At 43.8% G+C, this 15,834-nt stretch overlaps 1 protein-coding gene across 1 annotated transcript in view; it reads left to right on the top strand.

The window, feature by feature from the left end:
• LOC311028766 (uncharacterized protein) overlaps nt 1–14,679 on the top strand; it is a 69,882-nt gene extending 55,203 nt beyond the window's left edge. The window contains exons 19-24 of the mRNA XM_084033529.1: nt 3,858–3,967; nt 4,065–4,139; nt 6,000–6,093; nt 6,250–6,290; nt 10,255–10,357; nt 13,518–14,679. Of these exons, the coding sequence (XP_083889655.1) occupies nt 3,858–3,967; nt 4,065–4,139; nt 6,000–6,093; nt 6,250–6,290; nt 10,255–10,357; nt 13,518–13,733 (639 nt within the window). The 3' untranslated portion in view covers nt 13,734–14,679. The remainder of the gene's footprint in view (nt 1–3,857; nt 3,968–4,064; nt 4,140–5,999; nt 6,094–6,249; nt 6,291–10,254; nt 10,358–13,517) is intronic.
• The last annotated feature ends 1,155 nt before the right edge of the window (nt 14,680–15,834 follow it).

Here is a 15,834-nt window from a genome sequence, read left to right as displayed (position 1 = left end):
CTGCATCAGCTCATCACTAAACAATGCAGCAACAATAAAAACCTAAAATTGTTCTTTTGTGCTGCTCCTGTCAGCTGAGCACCGTCGCAGGTCGGTCACCTGGACAACTAAACACTGGAAGGTCTGCCCAATGGGAATCCCTCACATCCAGGACACATTTATGTCTTTCTATTGTTGGAGGCTAAGAAATGTAGCAGCCGTGGAAGCTGCACGACGCTATTTGCATCTTTGCTGCAACCTAATTCGAATGAATGCATAATCTGTGTAGTATGAAATCTGAATTTGGTAATGTTTGAAATGGTGCTGACACAAGAAATACCTTTTTACCTCACATTAATACATTTTTAAAGTTATTTTACTACCAAACCTCCCCTTACAGAAACTTGAAGAAAGTTCTCAAAAGTTAAACATTATCTACAACAAACGTCCTTGCAAGATATAAAATGCAATAATAAATACCTAAATTCTGTCTAAAATTGGCAATATTTTGATTTAATATGGAAACTAAACTATTTAAAACAATATTTACGGGATGGGGGGACTGCATCGAGCTGGGAAGTGGGTGAGAAACTTCCACCAAGCCCGATAATGTAGTTACACCCGTGCAGGCAGGATGCAAAATAGGGGACTTCAATAATGGCAGCCACTGATAAACAACCCAGCAGCATGCGTAGGAGAGTTTGTGATGAAAGGAGTCGGGGAACAGAGTGAGGCCATGCGGCAGCAGACGAAGGTAATTAAAGAAGCCATCATCAGCATCATTAATATGCTAGATCTGCTGTGGCCCACTGACTAGTCTAATGGAGAACATGTCATCATCGTCACCATTAGGGAGAGTGGGGACACATAAACATACGCACACATGGTCTTAATGTTGGGTCACGCCATGATTATCACCATTAAGCCTAGAGTGAGAAGACCTGCTTAGGGAACCTCATTCTCTCCATGCACCACCGTACCAGCACATGCACACATACAGTGTACACACACACACACACACGCCTGTGGATCTTTAATTCAGACCCTGTGAGTGATAAGTATGCATATTTAAGTGATGTCAGGCCTGTTGGGTCTTTTAATTAGACAGAATGAATGAATGTTTTATAAAAAACGTGTTTAACAATAAATGTGTTCATTAATTTGATGAGAGGATGTGCTCTGATGAGCTGAGTGGAACGGAGTAATGGCTCGTATTCAGCTCTGGCGGGTTTGATGGTGATGGAAGCAACAACCAGACTGTCTGTTTCTGATTCCCATCCCAAGCCCCAATCTTCATATTCCTCTCTTTTATGGCGAAAAAAAGTTAACTTTGAATGATGTTTATCCCGCGACCTTGGACAGCTCCGTCTGTTTTAGTGAAAATACACTTTTGTCCCGGACAGCTAATGTGCAATGCGATACTAGTCCACAGCACCGCGGAGAATAGAAAAGACGGAAAATCCATTAAAGACCCAACAATGTTTGGCTTTGTGGTTTGTCATGAAAAAAGTTCATTCAGACGCAGAAGATCTGAAAAAGATTGCACAAATTCCATCTGGTTTTCTATTGTCAACGGGAAAGTGTGCGCTGTGGACGGGACAGTCTTATTTCGAGAGAGTAAGCCATCAAAATGATAAATACTGTTGCGGCAGCTGATCCCAAATCCTTCACCAGGTGGTCAACTCTGGTTCTCCAGCACAGAGCTGAAAGAAACAGTAGTGTCGCCCAACTTGGTTATGTGCGCGTCCCCAAATGCATTCTGTTGCCCCTTTTAGCCCCCCATCATCTGCTAAAATATTTGTGCAACAAAACCAATCTAAATGTTAAGCAGGTGTGCTACTTTACTCCTCCCCCTGCTTGCAATTGCACCTCCATTGTGCCTTTTTCTGTAAATGTCGGCCCCTCTCTCTCTCTCACACACACACACACCCTTTCGCTGCCTCCCTTGACACCGGTGGAAACAGAGTGATGGCGCGTAATTTAGTTCTAATCACAACATCAGACTTGTGCTGCGATTTACATCCCTCCGCCCGCCGAGCCAGTCAGACGGTCAGGAGGGAGATGTTAATGTGAGACCACAGGTAATTACTGTCATTACGCCACACATCCCGCCGGTGTGTGCCGTCTGCTCGGACGCATTGTGAGGCTGCGTTTTGAGCTTTTGATGGTTTAATTACTGCTGGGGTATTAACGTGTGGGTCCAGGTCCGGCAGCAGGACTTCCTTCACATGAAGACGTGTCCGTCCACAATATGTATTCCATCGTCGATAAATGTGATTACAATCGATGCCCTGACTGTGTTTGCGTTTCAGAATTGAATGACTTGCTTTGATGTACTTTCATCATTCCCTCACTTTTTCTTCATTGCTTTGTGAGAGAAAAAAAATGCAGCTTGCCCTCCCTTGATCTGATTGTAATTAAAACTGTAATTCTTCATCATTGATGATCATCTTCACAACGTCCTTCCATATCTAAGGCGGCCTATTCATTTGTGTGGTTGAAGGATCATTCTCAAACTGTGCCTTCATTATCTCACATCATTGTGGCCCGGGTTAGATGTTTCTCTGACCTGACTTTACTTACAATCACCTCTGACACACCATGTCATCAAACATGCTGGCGTGCACATACTTGCTTTGTAATGCAGTACATATACTCCCACATGCTAATTGCGAGGTGTCTTCTCTCTGTGTTACATTTAACACAGGTTTTTCCAGATTAACATCAACCGGAAAACATTTTTGGCATATTTTTGGGAGTCACCACACACACACATGCACACAGCAGTTGATATTTTTGGGTTAATCATATGACATTTTGGGATTCTTAAATCATGGCTCACATTTTGGAAACTTTTTTTTTTTTTTCACGTTTGCCCAAGTCTTTGTTGGAGGATAGTATGGTATATCAAGGTGTTTCCATGGCGATAAGGGTAATGTGTCAGGGTCCCAATAGTTTAGGCCTGGAAAAGGTCCTGACTGATAAGCAGAATGAAAAAGTCAGCAGTTTGGCCAGTGCCATCCCATCCCTGTTTTCACCCTTTACCAGTCTCTTCTCTCCAATCTCTTCTTCAGTCTGCCTCTGCTCCCCCCCCCCATCCTCCGTCTTCCCCCCTTTGCACCTGCTTAATACCTCACCCTGCTTTTATACCTGTCTGTAAATGCCCCCATTATTCTCCATTACCTAGTTCATTTCTCTTGTGTTGCCATTAGGCTCTATTTTTGACTTTTATTCTCACCCTGTCATTGCTTCCCATCTATTAGAGCCTCACTTACCCCACCTCGGTTTTTTTTTTCTATTTCACACCTTTAAGAGTGTGAGAGATACTTATACCCATCTATGTGAAAAACCCAGTGTTAGAAGTTATTACTTCCCCTAATCTGTAAAAATCTGGTTTCGGGTTGTGTGGCAGTGTAGTGGTTAGCAGCCATCTGTGTGCAGTTTCCAAGTTCTCCCCATGAAAGCGTGGGTTCTCTCCGGGTTCTCCAGGTTCCTCCCACAGTCCAAAGACATGCACGTTAGGTTAATCTATGACTCTTAATCGCTCGTGTAAACGTGAGCGTGAATGGATCGCTCTGGGTGTCAGCCCTGTGATAGACTGGCGACGACCACTCTGCCCCCCCCCCCCCCCCCCCAAGCATAAGTGGTTACAGCTAATGGACGGACGGACATCTGGTTCAACTAAAGTACATAAAAATCACAAGCAATAAATGTTGGTCTTCTAGTTCCCTTCATGAATCCAGTCAGAGAATAGATGTTTATCTAAAATTAGGGAAATAACCAAGTCGAGGGAAAATAACACAAAAAAATATACTTATTGTAAATTGTTGCATGACAGCTGAGCTGACGTTGTGATAATATTTGTCTGTGTATTTTAGGTGGACACACTCCGGTCGAAGATGGAGGCGATGCAGTCTGACAATGCAAACCTTCGCCATGAGAGCCAGCTTGTCATGATTAATGTCAACCGTTGGATTACTGAACAAAAGTACGACCACAGTTACTCTGTGATTGCTCACCCTGACCACTGAATGAGTGTCGTTTTTTGGTAGGTTACATTTTGAAAGTCTTCCTTCTCGTTTCAGGATTTCCAACGAGAACCTCTCAGCCCAGATGAAGGCCCAAAACAAGGTGCTGCTCATCGTCACTGAAGAGAAAGAGTGAGTGTGTATCATGCTTGTGTGATGGCCTTTCTGTGCGTGTCTTCATCTTGTTTCGGTATGATCGTTTACTAAAGATGGCTAACCGCTAGGCTTGCAAACTAGGTCACCGTTCCAACCAGAGGACTTTGCCATTGTGTTGCATGTGAGTTTTATCATATCGTATGTGTTTGTGTGCATGTGGTGGAGTGATTCAGGTGGACTCTCTGACATGCTCGCACCTGACGGTCATTCTGCATATCTGCATCATCATGACTCACACACACACACACACACACACACACACACACACACACACACACACACACACACAACACACACACACACACACACAGGCTTGACATATTCATATTCCCCCCTGCGGTGTTTCCCTCAACACCGCCCAGCAGCGCCACAGCCGTCTCAGTCTGTTTTTTCCTCTTATTCTCTCTTAACTCACTGTGTGTGTGTGTGTGTGTGTGTGTGTGTGTGTGTGTGTGTGTGTGTGTGTGTGTGTGTGTGTGTGTGTGTGTGTGTGTGTGTGTGTGTGTGTGTGTGTGTTTGTGTGTGTGTGTGTGTGTGTGTGTGTTGTTTTTGTGTTTTTGTTGTGGTAACCTGTAGCAGTGCTCTCTACACCTGAAAAACAACTGCCTGCACTGAAACCAACTGATTTGTCGATGGATGGGGAATAAATCTGCACGTTATGTCGTGATTAACTAAAGTGTCCACTGTGCTCTCTACCTGGTAGCCTACATGAATTATGAATAGAAGTATAAAGAGAAATTTGCATTATATTAAAACATTTTGAATCTATTTATTTTGGACTTAAAGTGGCAGTCCGTAACATTTGCATCTATTTAATTGTCTTTTAAGTTACTGTAGCGCCCCCTAGCTGTCCTTAGGCTATTAATCTTGAGGTGCGCTCCTGAATTCCTTTGTAAGCGAGAGATCTATCTCTCTACTGTTAATTAATGCACTAAAGGTACTTACAAATCTTACTCTCAAATCTTACGGACTGCCACTTTAAATCCTTATATTTATATGATTTCCAAGAATAGGTCGAACCATCACAAGTGGATTCAGTTGTCTTATAAACATTATACTATTTATTAGACCAAACATATTGAAATATGACCGTTCTGATATGTTCATACTCAAGGGGATCATCTAAAGCTGCGCTCTCCTTTTTCCCTGTCTACAGTAGTGGGAAGATCTAATTGTTCTTTATTGTTGAATAGCATAAAACAAGTAGCCCAACTCACACACACACACTCACACACACACACACACACACACACACACACACACACACGCGTCAGCCAAGTAAGAGCAGAATACATCTTCCTTATACCCTCCCAGAAATGTGATATTTCTACTGCTCCTCCCATCAAATTAAACTGTTTCATGCTTCTGATGTGTAGTACAGTAGTACAATAAATACCTGAATAACAACACATTTTAATGGTTCTGGCTACCGAGAGTCGGTGGCATCACAAAATACTGAAATGACTAGCCACAGGGGTTAGTGATAAATGTCTGTAGGAATATAGTGTTTCATTATAATGGGTCATGATACGTGTGTGTGTGTGTGTGTGTGTGTGTGTGTGTGTGTGTGTGTGTGTGTGTGTGTGTGTGTCAGAGATAATGCCTGAACCGCTAGTTAAAGGCTGTTCTGGAAGCAGAGAAAAACACCGACACCATCGTCGTTGTGTGGCAGAATATTTTGTCTGCCGTGTTAACAAGAGTCTCTTGATGATAGTGGGTGTCTCTCTCTCTCTCTCTCTCTCTCTCTCTCTCTCTCTCTCTCTCTCTCTCTCTCTCTCTCTCTCTGCCTCTATGTGTGTTTCTCTGTTTAACTTTGCATCTCCCTGCCTTCGTCAGACATCTTCAGTGCGCTAATGACACATTGAAGGCGGAGGTAAAGCGACTGAAAGAGGTGGCAGATGAGAAGGAGAGAGACACGGAACGCTTCAAGGTGAACAAGTGCAAAAGTGGAAACGCAATGAAATGCAAGGAGAGAGAGAGAGAGAGAGAGAGAGAGAGAGAGAGAGAGAGAGAGAGAGAGAGAGAGAGAGAGAGAGAGAGAGTCGATCACAAACAGGTTTGTTTTTCATTTTATAATTGTTTGCAGGCCCAGATCCGAGACCAGGGCATCCAGCGAGACGAGAGAACGTGAGTCATCGCTGTGTGTGTGTGTGTGTGTGTGTGTGTGTGTCTGTGTGTGTGTGTGTGTGTGTGTGTGAGAGAGAGAGAGACACATATGAGCGTGCATGTGTGTGCCTCCACCAGCTGATCAGAGTTCACATCCAACAAAAGCGTTGCCCACCACGTTTCACTCTTTCACACACAATCTAGCCCGAACAAAGCTGATGATGTTAATAACAGCAGTGCCAAGTTGTGAATGAAACACCCCCGTGGGCCGAGCAACCTGTGTTTCCCCATGTGTGAATATATGTATGCATTTAATGTATGTGTGTGTGTGTGTGTGTGTGTGTCTCTTCTTCAATCTGAATCCGTTATTCATGCTGGGCCTTTAACAATGATTACACTCCAATCAAGGGCCCATCCTCTCCTGCTTGCCACCCCCATGGCTGTCAAATAGCATTCATCAATAGAGAGGAGATATATTTGTTATGTTCATTACGGCAATTAAAATGAATGTGTCACAGATGGGATTGGGTGTGGGATGGAAGTGAGAGTGTGTGTGTGTGTGGGAGAGGGTGTTTGTGGGGGGCACCTGCCTGCAGCAGTCCTCCCCTTACTCCCAGTGTGACCCCCTGAGGTCTCCCTCATTAACAACCCCCCCCCTCACACCTCCCACCCTTCACCCACCCCACCCCGTTTTTTTACACACATGCACAGGCTCATGTTGCAACCCTCCCCTAACGAACCACCAGGCTCTGTTTCCAAAACGGATCAGATTTGTTTTGACTGGAGTCGGTTTCCATTGCTATTCAAAGCTGTCAGTCATTTTAATGATATCATTAAGGGGCCGCGACAGAAAGATGAATCGCTTTTCTTTGTCTTTCCCTCATAATTGCGAATGAGCTAGAGAGAGAGGGGGAGACGGAGCGAGAGAGGCAGTTCATATGGATGTATGCATAAGAGGGGTTTTGATTGAGCGAATATAATAACATGGAATGAGATAAAAACAGTGAATGAAAGCCTCTTCCATAGTGTCTCCTCATCCATTTCTCTATTCTTTATTCTGAGGGTTCCTAATTTATTTCATTTCATTATTGTACACCCCCCCCCCCCCCTCCTCCCACACACACACCTACCTGAAATGCCTTATGTATGAAAAATCATACATCCATAAGGCAACAGATGTGTCATGATATTTGCATGGTTGCCATATACATTGAGTGTCTAAATCTCATTACCGGTGGCAAAAGGGGGATATCTTCTGTGTCGCTCCACTGTCACTATCACTGGCAGCAATCAACACGGCGTGGAAGGTTTTGTCATTAGGTATGCCTTTATTAAAGAAACGTATTGTGATCGCGTGGCCTTCTGTTCCACAGCAGCTGACGAGTCACGGCTTCACATGGTTGAAGCAGGTTCGTAGCAATAAAGCCAAACGGAGAGGTGAGGGAATGGAGAAGATATACATTTAGATTGACAAAAGAATTAGGCCCTGTTCTTTTAGACACATAATAAGAGCATATCACAAAATTCAGGGATGGAGTTGTGGAGCATCTCTTCTTATTAGCTAAAAGGATAAAACTGTTCAACAGTTAAGTAGCGGTCCTGGTTCTGTCTGATCATGTTGTTCAATGTGACTGCAAGAGGAGCTACGTTTCCCGTCCGTCCCTCCTGAAGCGTTAAATGTGAAGAGTGAGAATAAAGCACCGACAACAGCCCTTACAACGCAAAAAATGCATCTGTGCGATAAAGCAATGTACTACTGTAGGTGCGTTGTGAGATCTCGAAGGCATGTAACGCAGAGCGGAGATCACTGCGTTTCTCAACCAAAACGACACTCCGGTCTCAAATGTATTAAACGATCCGTTCACATTTCACCTCAAATGGTCTGAAATAATATCTGAAAACCTTAAAATGACAGTGCACGTAGCAATGCACTAAGTGGTGGAAGCAGGGATTGATGTGTTTTGCTGTGACTGTCTGACACAACCCGTATGGGGGGGGGGGCTCATAAAGCATCAGGCTCCGTCGGTCGCACCATTAACAATGTGCTTCCAATTAAGAGCGCCCAGTGATCACAGCGGAGGATGTGTACAAACACAGAGGACCAAAGTGACGGAGAAACGGGGAGAGAGCAGATAAGAAGGGAGAGTGTGGGAGAAGACAGTCAAGTCTTGCATTAAATTTGAGATGAGAGCAGTAAATAAGAAAGATGAGAGCGCGATTGGAGCGACGACGGGGCCAAGTAGTTTATTGCCTGGTTTAGAGAGCATGGCAGCTTGGCTGTGACTCTAATGACTGTAATTATACACACACTGATTGGGTTAGGCCGCTAATTACACACACCCATGTTTGCGTGTAAACACGGGAACACATGTTTACACAGTCGACTCACATCGGCTGCATAAATCTCACGCCGTCATCTCGGCGGCGGGGATGTTTCATGATCTGCTGAAGACCACATTACCATGTAAGGAAGGAGTTTAAATCACGGGAGGAATCTGTGGAAATGTGGCGCTTTGGATTTTATGCTTGCGCTTAAAGTTTATGCCCCCCCCCCCCCCCCCCCCCCCCCTACAGCAGCAATGAAAACTCATCTTCTAAAAGGCATTTACAATTTAAAACATCAAAGAAAATGTCTGCATCTCTTCTTATTAATGTTCTTTGTATCATCATTATGGTGTGAAATTAAAAGATTCGAAAGGGTCAGTTGCAATTATGTTCAGTTTGTGAAGGTCAGTCTCAGGAAATTAGGTTTCTTGGGGGAACATGCTTTTATTTATTTATATATTATAAAATATATATATAATATATTATAATTTGTTATTATTATTATGGTATTACCTAGTTTTATTCAGTGTTTTAGCCTCTTGGTTGAGGTTTACTATGGATGGGTACAAAAACATGAGAGCTGAATTGTCCCACTTATTAATCTCATAAACTTTTCAGACAAAAACGTCAGTTCACATATTAGCATCTCCCTCAAGTGTCTCCAGAGATCTTAAATGATTTAAGTTATCGCTAATAAGGAAGTGTGTGTGTGTGTGTGTGTGTGTGTGTGTGTGTGTGTGTGTGTGTGTGTGTGTGTGTGTGTGTGTGTGTGTGTGTGTGTGTGTGTGTGTGTGTGTGTGTGTGTGTGTCAGCTCAACCACATCCGCAGGAACAATAATGCCATTTATTAGCGTTCCGATGAGCGCGGCCGTCTTCTCAACTGAAGCAAAGCGAGACCGTCTTTCCATCCACTGCTCTGATAGAATATCCCGGCTCGCTCTTTTACAAGAAAATTAACATTCGGGAGGTACAGTGGTACTTTAATGGGCTAAGAAGTCTTCAATAAAGTATTTAGAAGGTTTTTTCCGAATGCTAACTGGACAGGTTCACTGGGGCATGAAAGAAAGAGCGTAAAGCGGGGGCAGCAGGCTCTTCAGCCCGCACAGAGCACCATTATCCACCGTCATTAATTTAATAGACATTCCTTAGTCGGCCCTGGGTCTGGAGATAGCAGACCCCAACATTTGTTTGTCATTTCCCAAAACGTTTTTAATAAACAGTTAAAATCTTCAATGGCTTCTTGTACTCCTAATGTTCCCTGGCTGCGGTTGTGTTCGTTTTGTTTTTGTGTTCCTCCCGGTTTTATATGCACTTTCATATATCATTTAATGATTTCTCAAACTCATTAGCTCGCCCATCTCCGAGTTTAGCAATAAGTTATAATGAAGATGATGTACGGCAACTTCTTATGGCCCAGATTTTGAGGGCATTTGATTGAAACCGGTTTGTCTCATTGTGCAAAAATACTGGAGTTTGCTAAAGTTCACCATGACAGGAGAAGTATACACTTAATATGCTTTTAACGGTGAACTACATGAGCCAGTTTCAAGCAGCAGCTGGAAAATGAAGTTTTTATTAATATTCTGCAGGTAGTAATATCTACCTTAAAGGCGTCAAAGTGAATTCCCTCTTTGTTTGTGTGCATACGCTTGTGTTACAGCATGGAAAAGCAGAATTGTGTGGCTCTAAACCTCAGCAAGATCCAGGACATGCAGACTAGACTGCGATGCAACCTGGAGGCCATCGGAATGCTAAATCAACAAGTACGACACACACACACACACACACACACACACACACACACACACACGCACACCCATACCAGGTCCTGACAGTCCTTTTACCCGACAGATACAAACACACACCCACACGCCAGCCCACCTGCTGTTGAGCTCACACAGAAGAGGAAGCTTTCATGCGTCCAACTTCAAACACACGCGCGCACTTACACCAGACACGCACAGACATCCATTTCCTCTTCCTACGATAAAAGTGAAAAGTCGGCAGCGTGGCGGGGAGGAGGGTGGTGGGGGGGGGACAAAACGTATCGGGGAAAAAGCAGTGACGTTTCTTTCCACTGGTAAATGATTTCCCTTTCATGAAACTGAGAGAGGGATGTATATCAATACAGCCGCGCTGATCTCTCCGTGACAGCATAGGGAAATGGCCTGCTGTGATGAAACAATGTGGGGGGAAAAACACAGAGGAATATTCTGAAGAAAGAAGCTGACATTTATTTATTTTTTTTTAACTGTGTTGAACTTCACAAGAGTCAACAAATCACCAAAGGAGAGACAAATCAAAAGTCCTCCTCAGCCCCCTCAGTTCTCCAGAACTCCAGGGCCAGGGGAACGGCTCACCCGACTTTTGTTAGTCTACGGAACGGCCCGCTGATTGACGGGATACGACAAAAGCTGGTACTTGTTGAAGTTTTAATGTTGGGGTTTTTTTCCAGCGAAAAAAAAAAAAAAAGCAAATGGGTTTAGCTGCATGAGGCAGAGGAAGGTGGAGCGGAAGACGAGGAAGAGGCCGACAGGGAGGAAGAGAGAGGTGTTGTTTAACAGGTCAGGTGTGTAATAGCACGTCTTAATCTCCAGTGTGAATCATTACACACATCGATCCAACACGGACGTCCTACGCACACACACACGGGGAAGGATAGGCAGTTCATTTACACAAGGCTATTGCCTTCACTGTCCACTGGACACACTCGCACTTGAACTCGCACACAGACGTCGGCGAGGAAGCCGAGTGGTGCGTCTCAGTGTGTATGTGAAAGCTTATAAATCAGGTCCGTGTCTCTTCTTTGGATCGGTCTCATTTACCCATAGTCACAAACTGGCTTAGTGCTGATGCTTTTCCCCCCACTCGCCCACAGGCGACACATTAACCCCAGCTATACACAACGCGCACGCACACATGATTTACATCCGACTGTCAAGCGGATTTCATGCAAACTTTTGAAATGTCACACAAAATTAGATTTGAGTTAAGTGATTTTTTTTCCCCCCATCAATTGTGATGAAGATGAACATCAGAGGAGAAAAAAAAAACTGAAGTTCTTTCAAGGCTTGATTAGCAGCAGGCGAGCTGGTGCAGTATTGTGCTTTAGTGTCAGCTAATGTCCAGGGTTGTTTCATGCAAAGATGGAAACGTGAGGTAATATTCCGGTCGCCCCTCTGGTTCAAGCAGCTGCAGGGACTACTGAATCGTATTCCCAAATTTCTTTTTTACTGTTGATCATCCCACACCAGCAGAGCCAAAAAAAAAATACAGTTTTTGCATACGAAAATGAATGTATTCAGTGTGCTGTCTCTATTCAGCTTTTCTAGCTCAGTAATTTTCATAATTTGTATTAAAATACTTGAATTGAAATGAAAAAGTGCAAACACACTCATCCACCAGCATTACCCCCCCTCTCTGCCTCTCTGCCTCTTTGTTTCTTTGTCCCCCACTTACACACATCCTTGTCATCCAAACATATGCCCACCAGTTCACCGCAATATGTGAAGGTTGAGGAGACAAGCTGTGATTTTTAATTTCACCCCCCCCTTTTTTGCAATTAGGAAAAGCATCCAGAGCAACCAAAGACGAGGAAAATTAAACAGGTCTCCTTGAATACGCGGTTAATTGTAAATGTCAACCTCAGTGTTTTTCATCTTGAAATTCTATTGCTTTTGGCATAACATGAAATGAACAGGTTGTAGGATGTTTGCCCGTTGAAGATAGTAAATACGGTTCAAGTTCTCGGGATAGTTTTGATGTATTGACGTGTCGTTGGCTCTTCGAGGGTTAAGCCTAAAACCTTGGTATTTCTAGTTATGGGATGTAATACATTTGCTCTGATGTAGCCTATTCAGCGTGTGTGTGTGTGTGTGTGTGTGTCTGTGTCTGGAAGGGTAATGTTAGCAGAACCATCCGGAAATGTGTCTGTCTCATCTCCGTTTGTGTCCATCCCCCAACACACACAAACACATGCACACAAGCACACACACACACACATGGCCAGACATGTCGATGTGACATCATTCTTGAACTGCAGCACACACACGCACACACACACGCTGAAAAACAGATGTGGATGAGTGCAACTGTCATTACCCGACATGTCTCTTTGTCTCTCCATCCTTTAATTCCTTATTTTCCTTGGTCATAGCTAAAAATACATGATTTCAAATCTTTTATTCTCTTTTATCTACAATTTTCAGTCTGGCACATTTTGCATATCATTACCATGCTGTACAACAAATGTAAACGCCATTTCTTTATTGCTTTTATTTCTTTCCTTTTTTTTGTTTTTGCATTAACAGCCACTTTTTAACTCTTCCCTGCCCTTACCCAAATGTCCCTGTCAAAAAAATAATACACCCTCAATTGAGCTGGTCTGTAATTGTGTTTCAGGGAGCCCAATCATGTTCTGACGACGTGTGATTTGTTTTGTGTCACGGATGATTTTGTGTCAAATCGACCTATAATGATCGCTCAAATCAGTTGTTTTCATGTCGAAATTTACACCGTCTCATGACTTGCAACCATTTCAAACTGTGAAGACAACACTCTCCCGAAGCCCCCCCTCCCAATTTTCCACTCGCATTTCTGTTTCAACAGGCATGAAAGTAACTGTGAAAGATGAATTAAGCACATAATGGGATGTCAGCTACTTCATCAACTTGATAGCTGTTGACTTTTTGATGGTTGATATTTATCGGTAACTTCAAATTAAGTTCTGCAATTGGGTTGATTGAACCAAACAAGTGTGATGTTTAAGCTTCCTTCGATCTTCGCCAAGAATCGCCCCTCAGTCTGTTCCGGGATCACACAGGAAGGTCGTTCAAAACAATTTTATACTAGTATAAATAGTTTGTACTCTCTTTTGTGTACATGCCTTCCTCTGTGAATACGTCTCTTTCTTTCTCTCTCCAGTTAAACTCCCTCAGCAGGGAGAATAAGCGGTTGCGTCGGCAGCTGGAGGAGGAGAGGACCATGCGTAGACAAGTGGAGCGACTGCTCCCTCCTCTTCCCACCTTCCAGCAGGGATCCTCCGTCCACCTCCCCCTCTCCCTCAGTGCCCACCCGACTCCTCCCCCCACCTCCTTACCCTCGTCCCCTGAGCCCGGACACAGCGCCAGGGGACACTGATGGAAGTCTAACCCGAACCGAGCTGAGCTGAGCTGAGCTGAGCTAGAGGGACCAGGTGAGTCCCAGGATCTGGGTGAAGCGTTCTGGATCAGGCCTACTGCCTCTCTGAAAGAAGCTTGGTCTGGGAAGACGAGCAATGGATCTGAACAAATGAAGCCCCCTGAAGACTTTGACCTGTCATGACTCTTTGACCTCGAGCTCCACACCGGGGAGCGTACTCAGTATGAGGTTAATGTCCTGCAGGTCAAAGTCAAGTCCCAGGGTGATTTTTGCCTGAGGGTGGGCTCCAGAACCAGCGATGAAATTCCCTCAAATCATCAAAAATCAACTCAGAAGTATCTCTACTGCCACGAAGAGATTTATTCCAAGAACGTGTTCACATTTTTATTTTATTTTTTTTAATAGATTGAGACATTTAACATAAAACCAAGCGATCGCATCCTGAAAATGCTCTGTGTAGCGGCAGCTTGTAACATTAGCGATTACTTCTTCAAATAATGATCTTGTTTTGCAAGAAAACTGTAGCACGAAGCACTAAAATATATTCTTTCTGCAGTTATTTGAATATTCTGACGGTACTTATGAACTATAATCAATTTAATTCAACTTAAATAGGCAAATAAACTAAAACGGAACTAACTGCAAATATCGTTGATGAATGTGTCTCACGCGCGGCGAGGAGCCGTGCGTGGGATAAATGAGGGACGGCACATCATCAGTATCCACCGGCGTAGCTCAGGTGTTGATGCGGACGGCTGTAACACAGTCTCTGATTACGCTGCAGCTGTGAGCCATATGTCCCACGTCTACTGCAGCCAATGCAGCCTTATGTCTTTATGTGTCCGTCTCTTTTCAAGTGCCTGCGGGTGAGTGTGTGATTGAGCATGTTAGATGTATTATATTTTCCTTTATACTTAAAAAATATATATATTTATTGATTTCTCTCTGTCGCCGTGTCCAAGCCGCCGTGTTGTAAAGAAAGGGCAAATAAAAACAGATACATTCGTCAGCAGCTGTACATTTCCTCAGATTTTTATTTCATCTGTCAATTTGCCGTATGAATGCAGTTTTAACATTGCATAATTGGCTTTTTTTTTCACTTAATGATTTGATTTGCAAAGAAGCTGGAGCACTGGTAACCAGCAAAACCATTAAATCAATCATCTTCAATGTGGTTTTGAAGCGTCGGCACACTCGCACCATGTTGACCTCATGTCTCTCCACGAGCATCTACAGGTGACTCTTTGTCTATGTTTACAAGAGCACTGGTTCACATGGACAGGAAGCATGCAAATACCTGAACTCAAACAGAAGGAGCGCTATTATGTTGTGATAATGAGAATCCTAGGAGAAAAAGCAGGTCTCGGACCTCAATTGGCTTCCTCGTCTTCGCCATTCATTGTCTCCCTCCACCTATCCCCCATAACTCCCCCTGTCTTCCAAACCCCTTTTTTTTTTTTTTTCATCCTTCATTGCTTCTGTACATACATGGCTGTCGTAGAGCCGGTCAGGATGTCGTACATTTTAATGATTGTGAGTAGAACTGCGTGTCCTTGTTAGCTTGGTTTTCCTCATTTGCCATGTCACACTCAAAAATACCCTTCTTTTATGTGCAAACACACATGCGTGCACCCACTCACACGTACGCACACATGTATATCCTTCCACCAACGCACACACACACACACATTTACGCAAACGGCGCAGTCATTAAAAATGAAACCACAGGCTTTTTTTTGAAAACTCCCAGGACTGAGGGAAAAAGTCAGCGGCGCAGCGGTGAAAAGAGTCCCCCTGGAAACAATGAGGAGAATGATCATTTGTTGTTCTTGAAAACCCGGTGAGGTTTCACAGAGGTTAAGCTTCCCTTTGATGTGTTTTTAACTCGTTTCAGCTCCGCGGAGGGATTAGTCAGCCTCTCGCACACACACACAAACACAAAAGCACACGTTCGCACACACACGAGCACATACGGGCTCTTAATTTCCACACCGTGAGCTCTTCTCTCACAAAGGCGGAAAGGCACAGAAACAGGCTCCTTCCTAACCTAATTTCATCAAATGAGAGTGGGTGGCACTTCGCTGCTGTATGTGTGGTCCTT

Source organism: Eutrigla gurnardus (genome assembly GCF_963514095.1).
Source record: "Eutrigla gurnardus genome assembly, chromosome: 18".
Lineage (NCBI taxonomy): Eukaryota > Metazoa > Chordata > Actinopteri > Perciformes > Triglidae > Eutrigla > Eutrigla gurnardus.
The sequence above is the reverse complement of the archived record's forward strand: the minus strand, read 5'-3'. Positions and strand labels throughout refer to the sequence as shown.